Here is a 15,658-nt window from a genome sequence, read left to right as displayed (position 1 = left end):
TAAGAAGTGCCACCATGGTGTGCAGTACTCCAAATGTGCCTGTGACCTGTCATTACTGATAACACTCAAAGCACAGCCTCTCTTTGTACTTGAACCCACAGCTGGATGTATGTGAAAGTAGTGCCCCCTATTTTAGTAGTTCTGTGGTGAGAACTGTTAATCATCTCCCAGCACGGTGGTTTTAACACTTGAGCTCTAGACATAGAGGAAGGTGCTCTTTCTCCTTGGATTTTACTGCTCATACAGATTGTGCCATTGGAAACCAAAGCATCTGTGGAGAAGCGCACAAGGGTGCAAGCCTGGTCCAGCATTTAGAGAATAAATAGGAGCTGTGGGTGCCAGCTGTGACTTCCAGAGCTGGTTTTCATTCAGTCCAATGACTGCAGTGCAAAGTATGCAAACTGTACTGGAACAAACGTGCTTCTGGAGGCTAGCATGAAATGTGCATTTTCCAAAAGAAAAAAAATAAATTCCCTCAGGAAGTCAGAATGTTTGGATAGTACACATACGGATTTAAAAGCATTTTAGGTTACCTCACAGCCTGACCTGCTTCATAAAAGGAGAAAATTGGAGAGAGGGCAAATGGCTGGTACCAGTACAACCCATCTGTGAGTATGTGGCATGCCTCCCACTGGGCCAGAGAGACAGATTGTGCTGATTTGCTACTTTCTGTGTACTGTTTCTAGTTTTTGCTTCAGAGGTTTCTGATTCAGTTCCCATATTCTTTCTAAATGGTGTCTTCCAGAAACAGCAGCTGAGGCAGCTGTTGCCCATTGTGTTAGAGGCCTTCTAGCTGATTCAAAAGGTGTGAATCTTGAGTGTTCAAACAGAGTCTGCTAGTGCTTGAGACTGAAGGCCTGGGGTAATCTCAAATTTGGTCTAGTCTGAACAGAGTCCTTGAGAAGGCAGATGAGGTTTTGCATATTGGTGCTTTCTGCTGTCTGGGGTTAAACATCTTGGCATGAGAGATGCATCAAGTTTTCAGGGAGCCACAGGTGAGAAACAGCTGCTGCCTCTCCAAAATAGCCATTTTTGATGGAGGGAGGTAGAATACATCACTGAAAGCTTGGAAACAGGACTTGGGAGTAAATGAAGCCAAGATGTGTTCTCATCTCCGTGCCTGAACACAATGTATTGTAAATTTACTTTTTTACTATTATTTATTTCCAGGACATTGGACAGTTGGGATTTTCTGCTGTCACCTGATCAGGCAGGCAAGGTAAAACTTAACGTGAGCAGACCTGAGGTGCCTATTCATTCACACTGATCTGCGTGAATGGGCAGCTCAGCTGCTGTTAGGTGTAGTCCTCTCTCAGCAGGGTATATGCAATGTAGCAGAGGTCTCTGCCGAACTGGCCAGCTTTGTGCTGGTGCTGCCTTCTAGAAGGGGAGATGTTCAAGGCATCCGCTGATGTGGATTCCTTCAACCTCATAAGGACAACCACATTTGCTGCTGAAAGTTCTTAAGAGTGTGAGGTGCATAGTTGAATTTTATTCTTTTAAACATAGCGTACTTTTGCTTTATTTCTATACGTACAGTGCTCAGAAGCATTGTAAACCACATTGCTGGTCTACAGACAAGCTACAGCGGGGCTTGCAAACCTGATTTGTTTGAAACAGTTCTGTGAATGTGTAGTCTGGAGAAGCCTCATGTCTAGCTTTAGGTTAGAATTATTATTATTTTTTTTTGGTCTGTGGGGAAATCATGATCTGACAGTCCTGTGTCTGGGATGTTTGCAGCTTCTATTAACCGAGATAGAACCTGATGGGTTTAGTAGCCAGTGAGCTCACTGTCCTCTGGGCATCTGTGAATGCCTTTTGGTCACCTGTTGTTTCAATAGATTTGAAAAAACTTCCACTTTTGTTGTATGGCGTTGGAACTGAGTTTCAAAGTTGAGGGAAAGAGGTGGGGGGGAAGGGAAGACACAAAACATAATAGCATAAATTCATTAGCCTTAGATAACAGATTACAGAGGGCAAAACAGAGCTTTGATTAGTGTGACAGAGTCAGCTAGTCCACAGGCCTTTATGAGTAGCGGGTTTAATGCTACTTGGGGCCAAGAAGTCCCTGAGGGTTGTTAAGATGCTGATCAGAGAAGGCCTGTTCGCAGGAAGAAGATGCTTGGTTAATAGTAGGGAAAGTGTGTGGTCAATGTTGCTAACATCCATGCATCCCCTTGCTGAAATCAGTAGGAATGTTGGTCTCGTCTCCCAGGCAACCAGCACCAGAACAAGAGGACACAGTCTCAAGCTGCGCCAGGGGAGGTTTAGGCTGGAGGTTAGGAGGAAGTTCTTCATAGAAAGTGATTGGCCATTGGAATGGGCTGCCCAGGGAGGTGGTGGAGTCACTGTCACTGGAGGTGTTTAGGAAGAGACTGGATGGGGCACATGGTGCCATGGTTTAGTTGATTAGATGGTGTTGGGTGATAGGTTGGACTCGATGATGCCTTGAAGCGATCAGAAACAACAGCAGTTCATGTGAAGAAAAGCACAGCTCCTTCCATATAGCAAGAGGTTCCTGAATACGATTCCATATCAGGAGGGAGGTTTTGCTAAAATAATTCGTATTTCTTGCAAAAACCAGACTCACATTCTCTATTCCTTTTCCCAGTCTCTTTCCTTCTCTCACTTGCATATTCTATAATATGCAAATGTGGAAATGACTTTTTGTCCACCTTGTCTTGTTGCCATTTACAGCCAGGAACAAACAACAATGGGTTTAATCTTGCTGTTTTCCCTAGTTTCTGACATGCTCTTCAGCAAGGACAGGGGTCCTCTGAATTCCTGGGATCATGCTGTGGCTGAAACAGATGGAAGTTCCAAATCATGAAGCCACAGAGTACTATAGGATGGATTTATGTACAACAATCTGGCTTTTGTCCAGTCCACTGCAGATAAAGCTGTTTTGAGCAAGGAAGTTACGCCTTTCACCTGGGAAAGGACCTGAGTTAAAAGTGCTAAATCCCCATCCCCAACATCTGTGACTTACAAGTAGGAGCTTTAAGGTAGTGAAGGCCTCAAAATAAGAAAATAAATATATATTTAAAGCTGCAGATGAAGACACTGGATCTGGAGAGAGTCATCTTTGTCTAAACTCAGGGGAGTATATGAGAGTCGCTACAGGGGTGTGGCATTAGTACTTCTGTGGTTTGATACTGAGGTTACCTGGCAAGTATTACCAACGAAGGAGATAGGACTGCCCCATCAGTCTGCTGGGCTTGCCTGGCTGACACCCACAAGCTGGGGAATGTGTTAACACTGGGTCTTGAAGAACCGAGCTATGGCCAAGCTGTTCCTCCTCTGTAAGGGAGGCACAAGAACAATGGCTGCTCCTCTGCCTTGGTGCAGAGGTTGCATCATGTCAAAGCTGGGGTGGCTGGGGATTATGATGATATGAAGCACTCTGTGCTGTTTGCATAGCAGAATAGACAAGCTGGGAGAGAGTGCAGTTTTGTTTGTTCTGGGACAAATAATCAAAGGAAATTAAGTTTGTTAATGTAGTTTGAAGCACTCTGCATATTTGACACACATTTTTAAATAGTTTTCCTCCTTTCGTCTAATCCGGTGATTACATCATTGCAACTGCTGCACCTCAAATCAGCTGGACCCCTCTGCAAGAAGGAAGGTGCCCTCAACTCAGAGCTGGGTTGACCCCAGCCAGCAGCCAGGTACCCACGCACCCATTCACTCCCCCTACCCCAACAGGACAAGGGAGAGAATAAGAAAAGCAAGATGTCAGCAAACTTGAGGATTGAGGTAAGAGCAGTCTGATAAGTGAAGGAGAAAATTAAAACCCAAGTAATGCAAAGGACACTTAATATCTCCCTGATGCCCAGCCAGTCTCTGAGCAGTGACTACCATGGAGGGCAGAACTCCCATCCCTTTGTTCCTCTTCCTCACTTTCAGCATTGAGCAAGTCATCATGGAATGGAATTAGTCACTTGGGGTCAGCTGTCTCACCTGTGTCCCCTGCCAGCCTCTCACTCATCCCTAACCTACTTGTTGGGAGACAACCTGAAACACAGCCTCAATGCTGTGCAAGCACTGTTCAACAACAGCAAAAATGTTGGTATGTTATCAACACTGGTTTAGTCAGAGATCTGAAACATGGCATCACACGTGTTGCTATGAAGGAAATTAACTCTGGTCTAGCTAGGCCTCAATATGTGGTTGGAAACTAGCATGCAACATATCAGAATCATAGAACACACTGGGTTGGAAGGGACCTCCAAAGGTCATCTAGTCCAGCTCTGCTGCAGTAGGCAGGGACATCCCCAGGTAGATGAGGTAAATACATCACAAAGATCTGTTACTCAAAAATAATGGAAAAGATCGTTGGAGAATCTAGAAGACAGAGATTGCAGTGTTCATTGTGAGCTTGCAAGGCACAGAAAGCTGCTGGAGTCAGCCTGCAGGGACGGCCTGGAGAGGGATGGTACTTATGTACAGGAGTTTTGGTGGGGTTTTTTTAGTGTTCCTTATTTGGCAGATCTAAATTCCTACTTGTTGTAAATTCTGGGAAATGATGGAAATTATCAGCATGGTTCAAGTGTTGCCATACTGGTGCTGTGCTTTTTTGATAGGACACAAAATGGAAGTATTCTTCCAGGAATAGGTGTTTTCCAGCTGTGCAAAAGAGGGTGTGTTTGACTCATTATGAGTTTTCCGTATGTGTAATAACGACTCTTCTACCAAGGAAATACACCCCTTGAAACTGATGAAACTGGCAAGGATTCTGTTGAAAGCAAGCACTCCAAAAACTAGGGGAACGCTGAGGTTTTGGAGCACGTTAGGCTAGTGTGTATCCGTGCGTGCAGAGGAGAAGTGACTAACATGTTTGTCCAATTTGGCTTCCCCAACAAAAAGCTGTCTCCTTGGAAGCATTCCTGCAGCGAGTAGCATAGTGCTGGGCTGCCTCTCCCGGATACTAGTCCCTCATGCAATGAGGGCTTGAAGTAGGAATTGTACTCAAGAGTTAAGAAAGCAATGTAAAGAATGGTGTTGCTATGATCCATGCTTTGGAAATTTCTTTTAAGCTCTGCATGGCAGACAGCTTAAAGCACCCATGCTGTCTGACTGCTGTAGTTTGCAGCACACATTTCATCTGTCTTTATCCTGATTCTTCAGCTCTAGAAGTCATGGAGAAGCCAGCTTCATTGCCCTTCTTTGGACACAATCCAGCACCTCAGTGTATTCCTTGTACTGTACTTACTGCAGTATTTGAAGTGTGGCCTCATGCAGTACCAAGTACAAGGGGACAATCACTCCCCTAGTTCTGTATTCAGTATCACTAAGGTTGGAAGAGACCTCAAAGATCATCGAGTCCAACCTGTCACCACAAACCTCATGACTAGAGTAGGGAAGACACTAGTGCCCACTGCAAGCTTGAACTCATGACCTTCCCATTAAGGGTCTTATGTGCTACCAACTGAGCCACACCATAGGCTGACCATTCTATTTCTTGATACAAGCCACCCTTCTGTTGGCCATCTTGGCCACCCAGGCACACTGCTGGCTCATATTCAGCCAGCTGTCAGCCAACATCCCCAGGTCCTTTTCCACTGGGTACCTTTCCAACCACTTTTCCCCAAGTCTGTAGGGTTTCATGGGGATGTTGTGGCTCAAATGTGGGACCTGGCACTTGGCTTCTAACCTCTTTTAGGTTAGATTCTCTGCATCTCAGCAATTCTGAAGATGAGTTCCTGCATCTCTTTCCCTGGAGAGGTCTTTCTTTTCACAGGCTTTGCAGGTAGGTGCAAAATGTGGTGGGTTTGAAGGGAGACCCCCAGTTACCAGCTGACGGAGGAGGAAGAAAAAGTGCTAGACCCCGCACTGGATCTTATAGTGGTGCAAAGAATCATGGTAGGAAATACACACAATTTCCTGTGTCCACCCCTCTGGGCTGGACTCCTGGACACAGGAAGTGAACACATCAGGGGGCACCCAGCTCAAACTGCAACAGCTCCTCTGCACTGAACTTAGCTTTAGTGAACATCTGAGTCCTTACTTCAAGAGGAACTGTAGAAGGGCCACGTCACACAAGTTTGGAGGGCTCTATGAAGTAGGTATGGAAAAAACCAGAGGAGGCAGCAAGACAGCAGTTCAGTTGAGAGGAATGTTTTTGGGTTGTTTTCCCCCAAGAATAATGGGATTTACTTGCTGACACAAATTGGAATAAGCAGGCACATCTGAAATGTATTGGCTCACATTAGATATTGTATATGCCAAGCTAAATGATACAATGTAATTTTGCAACTGATTGTAGGAAAGCAAATGAAAAAGCCCTTTGAAAAGGAATCTGTAGGAATACACTTGGAATGAAACTTGCTGTCACAGACTACTAAATAATGGCAACCTGCTTATTTTCTCAAAAAACTTTATTCCTACAACACTTTCTATACAGTGTACTACTAAGTAATGATGATTAAAAAAAAGGTCGTGTTGCTTCCTTTGAAGTTTGGCATTTCCTTTACTCTTGCTGTTTTACGCGACTGTAAGGGAAGCAGGGCCATTCTGAGGGAGGGAGGGCTCAGCCTTGCCCAACGCAGCCCTGCAGGCACTAGCTGTAGTAGGATAAATGGCATTAGTAATCATCGTAATTGACACCTGCCCCGTGCCTGAAGGTGTGCGGATTTTGTGGCCCAATTGGTGAATCTTCATCATAATGGTGTTGATAGTATCCACCATAGTATTCATTCCGAGCACGCCCCAAGTTTGTCCAGTAGGACATGTCATCTTCAAATTTCTGCCAAAAAAAACCAGGAAATGTCTCTGTCAGAAATTCAGATCTTTTATGTATTTGTCAAAATGAAATGTTTAGAGCTAAGGGGGGCTGTGACTTGCGCCAACGTTCTCTGTGGGATTTTCAGGGTCCCAAGTGCAGGAATCATTCTGCCCACCTACATCTGGGAGGCACCCCCACACCCTCTGCCCACCTACATCTGGGAGGCACCCCCACACCCTCTGCCCACCTACATCTGGGAGGCACCCCCACACCCTCTGCCCACTGTGAAGTGCTTACACTCAGAGCTCCTGCAACTGAGACATGTGCTAAGCATGTTTAATGTTCCTGTTACCTCTTCAGCAGTGAACTATGACAACATTTCCATGTTTCATACTTAAAAATTGAAAGGTTTGATTCTCTGTTGCCTTGTGCCTTTAGTCAAGATGTCCCTGACTGCAAAGTGGTGCACCAGGCTTTTGCTTTATGCCTGTGACCTTTCACTCTCATTTTGCATGGATAAAAGTGAAGGTACAGCACAGCCTTCTAGCTATGGAAATGCAATAAGCAGTTCAATTCTGCTCATACCAGCAGAGGGAAAAACCGTGTGCAAGGATATCAAATACTTGCCAAGGCAAAAACCTTTCCATCTGAATGAGTCTTTGGAAATATTTTTGGCTGAGATTTGAAAAGAAAGAGTCTTGCAAAATACACAATGAATAAGTATGGCCTAAGTCTTTTGCTGGAACAAACAGCTATTTCATTGTTAAAACTGTGTTTTAATACTCAAGAAAACCTCCTAACTGAATTCATTGTATCCTACAACAGGCCTCATTTCAGTTTTTGAAATGCATACAGGAACTTGGAGAAGAATTCATCTTATCTTAAGTTTTTTTCCTTGCTACCTACTCGTATTTGCCCCCAGCCTTCAGTTTCTGATGCATAAAACCACATTTTTCCTATTGCTACTGGGGGGGGAGGGAAAGGGATATAGCCATGCTGTTAGAAAGTCTTTTTTATGTGCATAATGTCCAGGAGCAACAAAAAAATGTATCCTTCATTTTTCAGTCCAAGCAAAGGCTTATTTTCCTAATGGTTCCAGCTTTGAAAATGAGTGCATTCATCTTCTAAGCAATCCACATAACACGAAGGTCCAAAATGTACTCCAGATTGCCTGTGCCAGCGCGATCTCATTAAATGTATTCATGCAGCTGACACAAGCCAAGAACTCAACATCTATGACTATTTTTACCTCTTATTAAGGTAGAAATTATTCTGCATGTGGGACCACAAGTAAATGCACATTTTTTTTCTCTATTACAGTATCTCTTTAGTAGAGCCTTGTGTAGAGCTGGGTACTCCTGATTCCACATCAGCATTTTTAGAAATCAGGTCTTTTTAAAGAAAAAAATGTCTTTCTCTCTCTTTGGAAGGGAGGTTGACTGCACACTACCAAATTATTTTTATAGAATCATAGAATCAACCAGGTTGGAAAAGACCTCAGAGATCATAAAGTACAACCTATTACCTGTTGCCTAACACCTCCTGACAACTAAACCATGGTTTCAAGTGCCACATCTAATCCTTTTTTGAACATCTCCAAGGACGGTGACTCCACCACCTCCCTGGGCAGCACATTTCACTGGCCAATTACTCTTTCTGTGAAGAACTTTCTCCTCACCTCGAGCCTAAGCTTCCCATGGCTCAGCTTGAGACTGTGTTCTCTTGTTCTGGTGCTGGTTGCCTGGGAGAAGAGACCAACCCCTTCCTGGCTGCAACCTCCCTTCAGGTAGTTCTAGACAGCAACAAGGTCTTCCCTGAGCCTCCTCCAGGCTAAACAACCCCAGCTCCCTCAGCCTCTCATCATAGAGCTTGTGCTCAAAACCTCTCACAAGCCTTGTTGCCCTTCTCTGGACATGTTTGAGCAACTCAGTGTCTTTCTTGAATTGAGAAGCCCAGAACTGGACATAGGACTCAAGGTGAGGCCTAGCCAGTGCTGAGTACAGGGGCACAATGACTTCCCTGCTCCTGCTGGCCACACTACTTCTGATGCAGGCCAGGATGCCATTGGCCCTCTTGGCCACCTGGGCACACTGCTGGCTCATGTTCAGCCTACTATCAACCAGTACCCCCAGGTCCCTTTCTGTGTGGCTGCTCTCCAGCCACTCCAACCCCAACCTGTAGCACTGCAAGGACTTGTTGTGACCAAAGTGCAGAATCTGTTAAATCATTGTTAAATGCCATCCTGTTGGACTCAAGACACAGCTGCCAGTGCTCACAAAGTTTGGGAGCTGCCCACAGTGCAGAGGCACACCCATGCATTAGGTACATGACAAAAGTTAGTGCAGTTCCAGTCATGACCAGTTTGGTGCTGATTTCTCAGCACATTCAAAAGGAAATTGATTGGGCTGAGGCTGCCAAATTAATTTCCTGGAATACAATTGATTGCTTTGGGTCTGGCTGCCCATTTTTCAGGACAAACTTCATTTGTACATCCATTATTAAACTTGAGTTTGGTAGCGGGCAAGAGCTCCACACAAGATTTTAATGTCATCTTTCTCTACTAACACATAACTCTAACAAATAACAGCGCTTCCATTTCTGTGCCACATTTGAAAAACATATAAATGGCAGTGTCTGTGAAGGGACACCAGGCAGTTTCTCCCTGGCTGCCCCCGTGGCTGTGTCCAGGCTCACAGCTGTTCACTCTGAAAGATTTCCACTCACCGCCTCATCAAACCCCAGGTACAGGAACTGCTGGTACCACTGCTGTACGTCGGGCTGGCTCCTATCCCACAGCTGGCGTCTCTGGCGTCTCAGGCTGCTTAGGAACTCCTTGGCTGCTGTTTCTTTCACTAACACCTCAGGCTTTGTGGCAGCAGGGGCTGAAATTAATCCACCACCGCCCCCCCCAAAAAAAATGAAAAAAATGAAGGCATGCCAGGGAATTATTAGTCAGCCTGAAGTGTACTGCTTGCAGCAAGTAAGAAAATGCTTCTCATTTGGCAGTACGATGCATGTAGCAGCAGTAGGGCAATAAACCCAGGAGTCGTTGATGAGACAGGGCTTCTCAGCTACCCTCATTCTCCCAGACTTTTTAAAAGCTGCTCAAGCTCAAGAACAGAAGCTAAGTGAGAAATTTAAATAAACAAACCCAGTGTGTTGAGGGGAAAAGAGGAGACTGGCCTGCTGTAGCTGTATCAGAAATTGAAATAAAGATGAGAAGTGACGCTCAAAAGCTGGAAAAACACTGCTGACTTACCAGGCACACATAAAAAGATAAGGTTTCTTTAATCTGTTGTGTAAAAATGCAGCTTTTAAATCATGGATGCTACTAAATGCCCAGTATGCCTGAAAGTAAAAGCCCAGCAGCCTTTCACGGCATACTGCTTGCTGGATGCGTGGAAATGCTCTCAACCTGCCAGCCTCAAACATGCCATCTGGCTGTCCCCATGCCTTGGAAGCTGACAGTTTGCTGTGGCTGCTAGGGGGATTTATGTATCTCTAAAAGGTACGGATATGAGGCCTGTCTAGCTCCCTGCCATGCTTGGAAATTATGAAATGTGGTATGATATTTGGTCTTCCCACGAAACAAGAAGCACATGTAAGGAATGTCTTTACTTCAGAGGGTTCGTTGCAACAAGGGATAGACCAGGAATACTGATGTGGATAGGCATTCTTGGAGGATGTTGGGGGTCAAGACAAAAAGGGAAATCAGGTGGAGATGTGAAAACTCTTGAAGCAGAAGCTGTTTAGACTCACAGAGGGAGGAAAAAGCCTGCATCAGAAAGGAGATGCAAGAGGTAAAAGCAATAGATGAGTTGTAGCAGGAAGAGTGGGAAGCAGGAGGGTGCCCTGTAGTGATGAGCTGGAAACATAACTCACTGTGTGCTTGATCAGAGTGTTACTGCAGGAAAGTGAGACAGCTGAACAAATGTCATGTGAATGAGCCTTGAACAAAGGGCACTGCCAGCCAGGGACCTGTACTGTGTACTGGTGTGCTTGCTTTAGTGCACAACTGGAAAAGGGGAGTTATACTGGAATTAAGCAAACGCATAATACCCTCCATCAATCAGTTCAAGGCTTTGCAGCTCTTCCTCATCTAGGCCATGTTGTCTGCGTGCTGCATAAGTCTCCCTTTAGGTGTTCTTCTCACCAGGGGACCTGAACAAACAAGTGGACTGATGGTGTGATGCAGGGAGGCTTGCTATTGCAAGTGGTCATGCCTATCTGCATGCAAGCATTGCAGAGGAGTGAGGGAGGGAGGGAAACCATGTGCATGGAAAACAGCCATAGATGGGACACATGTTTTAGGGCTGTCAAGACCTGGTGGGTTATGCCAGAAGAAAAATCCAGTGAGCATTTAAGGCAGGCTTGCTGCAGAAGTGGAAGTGCCCCCTTAGCGGGTTATAAATTCTTTTGCTTCAGTCACAGAGCAGGCTGAGGAGAGGCAACCAAACCTTCCCCTTATCTGTTGCAAAGCTGTTTATCCCCAACCAGCTCTGTTTCCACTCCCTTCTCTCAGCCAGTGAACCATTCGGTACATCTGCCCACTGGGCTTTGGCCCAGTCGCCCTTAGAGACAGCAGTCTTCCAAGAAGGAAGTATGTGTGGGGCCAAGAAGACAAAGGGACCAAGTCAAGGTATTGCAAGCAAGCTCCGTTTGCACATTTTCTTCTCTGCACCTGAGCCAGCAGTACTGCCACATCTTACAATTCCTTGGAAAGTCTTGTGACTTCCCAGAGTTAACCAGCTAAGCACCATATCCACCATGCATATGCTGGACAAGGTAGCTGCATACTGCTTGTGACTGGGAGCCCTGGTTGTCACTAGGGGAGGGGGCCACGATCAGCAGAGCCTCCAGCCTGGCCAGTACAAAAGGGACAAGGAGGCACAGTCTTGCTATGGTATGTAGCAAGAACAGCTGTGTGCAACCAGCTTTGAACTGAGTGCTTGTACAGTGCACCTCTGCCTGCCCTCTGTGAGCTGGAGACAGAGTGACAACATGTGGGCACCTTTGATCGTCAGCAACTTACTCAAGGGAAAAAATAAGAGAAAGCATTTTGCTGTCTCTTTACTTACCTTCACGTTTCTGAAGCAACAGTTTAAGCTTATGTCCCCTTGAAACATCTAGTCAAGTAAAAATAAAACACATACAAGTATGAAGAAGGAAACAAACACAACAAATAAAGATCATTTCTCCAAAAATACTGGAAGTGTTTTTGTCGTAGCTCCAGCCCAACAGGCAAAACTCTGCAGCAAGTTTCTCCCTCTTGCATGCCTGAGCACAACATATGCAGGGAAGCTTCTGATGCTCCAGCCTCCTCTCCCCATCTCTTTTTGGCAAAGGAGCCCTTAAACTGGCCACTCTCACCAGTTAAATTGTTATAATTTTAAGCAGAAGACCACAGTTGGTGCTGGTATCATGACCTGGCGGCCAGGGTGGCACAATAACCTGAAAAACTCTGGTCACTGAGCAAGGGGTTACACTAACAACCAGCAGCTGCAAAATTTTGCCTCGCAGCTTGTCCCAAAGCACATCAAAGCTGTTGTCCTACTGAAGCCTCTTCCCAAAAGAGATCCAAGGCTTTAGTCTGCGGCTGAGCCGTGTAACAGGAGCCCTGCAAATGCTTGGCTGCTCCAAAATGCTTTGTTTAGCTCAAAATAAGCATTTTTAAATAGATGCTCAACTCGCACAAGTTCTGGAGCGATGAAAAGACTTCGCCTACTGGTGGTGCCAGGGGAGGTCTTTGCCGGGCTCCCCAAAACGGCACCTGCGGCACCGGTTAGGTTCCCCCACCCCGGACGCGGGCTCTCACTCACCGGGGGCCGCGCAGAGCAGCGGGAGGAGGAAGAGGAGGAGGGCAGCTGCGGGCAGGACCCCGTGGAGACACGGCGGCGGCATGGCGGCGCGGCGACCCACCTGGGCGGGAGGAGATGGAGAAGATGGAGATGAGACGGAGACGGAGCGCAGGGTAGGGGCGCGCCCGCCCGCCCCACGCCGCGCCCCGGCCCGGCCGGCTCGGCCCGGCCTGACGCGACGCGACGGGGAGGGGCGGGGAGGCGCCCAGAGGAGAGGGACGAGGGCAGCCTGGTGGGCTTCTGCCCTGAGCTTGTGCCCTGTGCGTCAGATGCGTTTCGGACGGACAAGGCATCAAGCCTTTTCCTCGGCGTGGAACATTTCACCAGTGTCCAGCAGCGATTTTTCTTTTTTTTTGGGGTAGTTACACATAACCCAATACAACTCCTGAAGACGTTTCAGCAAATGGTGCTGGGGGATTAAGAAAAATAGTAGCTGCAGCACGTCCTTTAACTTTTCACTGCTGTAAAGGCAGTTCATCAGTTGCCTGTAACAGCAGATGGAAATCAAGACCTTGCCTTGCTGGCAAAACAAATCAGAATCAACCAAAGGTGAATTAGTTCAGGGTTTTTTTCTCTCTCCTTCCAAGTCCTCAGAATACTGCAAAGCATTTCAACTGGTCAGCTTTAAAAAAGAAAAATTTGAATTTCTTTTTCTGTATCAGGCAGGTTAAGCATACACTAAGAACTCAGGGACCAAAAGCCAAACTCACAAATTAAAAGTCCTTATTCATCAGGATCGGAACTGTAATCACCTCTAAAATTTCCCACCTTCTCCTAATTCAGACTTAAGCTTCCCTCAGTGAATTCAGCTTCTCTCAGCTCTTTCCTCTGCAAATGCCAGAAACACCTCAAAAGAAGTCTAGCGAAATCCTTGTCCATCCTTGGACACAAACCTCTCTCTTCCCTTGCAGCAGACCCACAACACTCAGGAGACCATTATGGGCACTCGGCCTCTAGCTGAAGCTGTTCCAGGGCACAGTGAGGGATCTGGGGGGAGGCAAGGGAGAGACGGGCTCTCTGTAACCTACTTGTGCAAAATCTGGCAAGCACTGTGCCTCAGCTCCCTGATCCATGGATTCTTTCCAGATTGCAGATGAATGTATGCACACACACACTCTGTATATGCTGTATATATTGTAGTTGTATATAAATATGTCTACTGAATACTTCACCATACTGTGTATGGTGAGGGAGCCATGCAGTGGTGGCAGATCCCTGAGATCAGATGTGGAGCTGTCAGTGCTATTTTTGGCACAGCTAATTTTGCAGGGTAGTGGGGAAGCCTCTGTGCCTGGCTTCATCACTTACCATGAAATGCAGAAGGAGCACCTGCACAGACGGGTCATCAGTGATTCCCCAGCCTGAATGTTCCTTCAGGAGACCACTCCTTATTGTCCCATGCATCTTTCCCCTTGTGAAAATAAGTACTTAGAGCTGCAATTAAAGCCCTTCACTTTGCCCCTCTCTTGTCCCCCAGCACCCTCAAGCAAACACTCAGGCCTCTCAGCTCATCCCAGTTGAAGCAGCAGTGGCAACATCTTGAAATAGTGATGTGGTCCCTCCAACCAAAGCACCCTTTGGTTTCTGCAGGAGCCACAGATTCAAGAGGGCAGTGCAGAAGAGAGCAGCACCTTCCATACTCCTGTGATTTAAGCACTCCCACAGGAGGTTAGTGCCCCAGCTCCACTCCCATGCAGCTGAGAACTGAAATTAGTTTGTCCTTTTTGTCACTGATTTTGAGTGTTTTTCCCTGTAGCCCCGTGTTTCAGGCCTCAGCAGACAGCACCATGTGCTGGAGCAAGCACACTGACTCCTTCTGAATCAATGCATTCTTCCATCAGCTTAATGTTGCCAACCTCTTTACTGAAACCATCCAAGATTTTTGGATAGCCAGTTGCAGAATGTAGCTAGAAGGGACAGAACTGAAGAGCACATATGTAAGGCTACATGAAACAGCCATAATGTAGATAATTATAAAATCGGAGTGTAACTCATGAATATTTATGATCTATGGCTACATTGGTAATGGCAAATGGTGTTTTGTTCAGCTGGTTGGTGTGTAATGAGACTTGCATGGGAACTGGGGCTCTGCAGAACTTCAGGTACCTGGTGCTTCTTGGCCAAGGGATTACAAAGAAACCTCTTCCAGATACCAAATTTATCCCCATGACTGAAGAAACTGCTGAGATAAAGTGCTGTCTGGTGAAACCCAAAGAACAGACTCAAGTGCAAGGTTAGTGCAGAAAATCATTGTTCTAGTGGTAGAGGAAGTGATGACAAAAGAATATAATACTCGTGGTTAAAGTGAGAGCAGTATCTTCCCAAAAAAGTCACATTCTTAGTTCAGGGGAAAGAGGTTTTTGACATAAAGTAAAAAAGTTGTGTAAAAATATAACACCACTTCTTTTCAGAGGCAGTGGAGAAAGGTCACTGGCAATTTTTAGTAGCAATCTTTATTTCTGTTCCGGGTTGTTGTAAGGATTAAGGCAGTGTTGCCCTGGCATAGTAGTAAGACAGTTTTTTGCTGAGCTTGTGACTACTGCATTATTAGTAGTAGTATTTATCTTCAAGTGATTATCTGTGGTTATCGACATGCCTGCAGTACCCCTTTCTGCTGTTTGCCACTTAAAACCACAGCTACTGTGTGCAGGACTCAGATACTGCTGTATCTTCCTGGGATCTCTCCATCAGCAGTGACATCACCCTCTTTAAAACATCCCTTCCTTAACATGGAGGAATTTAAGGCTTGTCTTAGGGCTTGGTTTACCTCTGTTAGCACAGTAGTGCTGGGAGCTCTCTGCCAGCATGGATGCACAGGATCCCCAAGGGGTCTAGGGAAGTAGGTTTGCTGTTAATGATGTCATTGGCTTAAATGTCTTTCATCACCACTGGTGACAATGGTAGGCTTTTGGTGTGGAGACTTTGTTGAAAGATGTTAATTACTGCCATCAGCAGGACTGTTCTCCAGACAGCTTTGGGATGAGGAGCAGTCAGCAGGGCCTCTTTCATGATGCCTGTAAAACTTCATCAAGCCCCTCACAGTAATGGGGACTGCTAATTGGAGGAAAGCCCACAG

At 46.0% G+C, this 15,658-nt stretch overlaps 1 protein-coding gene across 1 annotated transcript in view; it reads right to left on the bottom strand.

Moving 5' to 3' along the window:
• Positions 1 to 6,221: 6,221 nt before the first annotated feature.
• ECRG4 (ECRG4 augurin precursor) overlaps positions 6,222 to 15,658 on the bottom strand; it is a 32,868-nt gene continuing 23,431 nt past the window's right edge. Inside the window, exons 2-5 of the mRNA XM_054162984.1 lie at positions 12,544 to 12,643; positions 11,803 to 11,850; positions 9,449 to 9,606; positions 6,222 to 6,745 (exon numbers count right to left, since the gene is read on the bottom strand). Coding sequence (XP_054018959.1) covers positions 6,584 to 6,745; positions 9,449 to 9,606; positions 11,803 to 11,850; positions 12,544 to 12,643 — 468 coding nt within the window. The 3' untranslated portion in view covers positions 6,222 to 6,583. The remainder of the gene's footprint in view (positions 6,746 to 9,448; positions 9,607 to 11,802; positions 11,851 to 12,543; positions 12,644 to 15,658) is intronic.

The sequence above is a fragment of the Dryobates pubescens genome, chromosome 7, assembly GCF_014839835.1.
Source record: "Dryobates pubescens isolate bDryPub1 chromosome 7, bDryPub1.pri, whole genome shotgun sequence".
NCBI classification, from domain to species: Eukaryota; Metazoa; Chordata; class Aves; order Piciformes; family Picidae; genus Dryobates; species Dryobates pubescens.
Note: the sequence above shows the minus strand (reverse complement) of the source record. Positions and strands in the feature narration are given on the sequence as shown.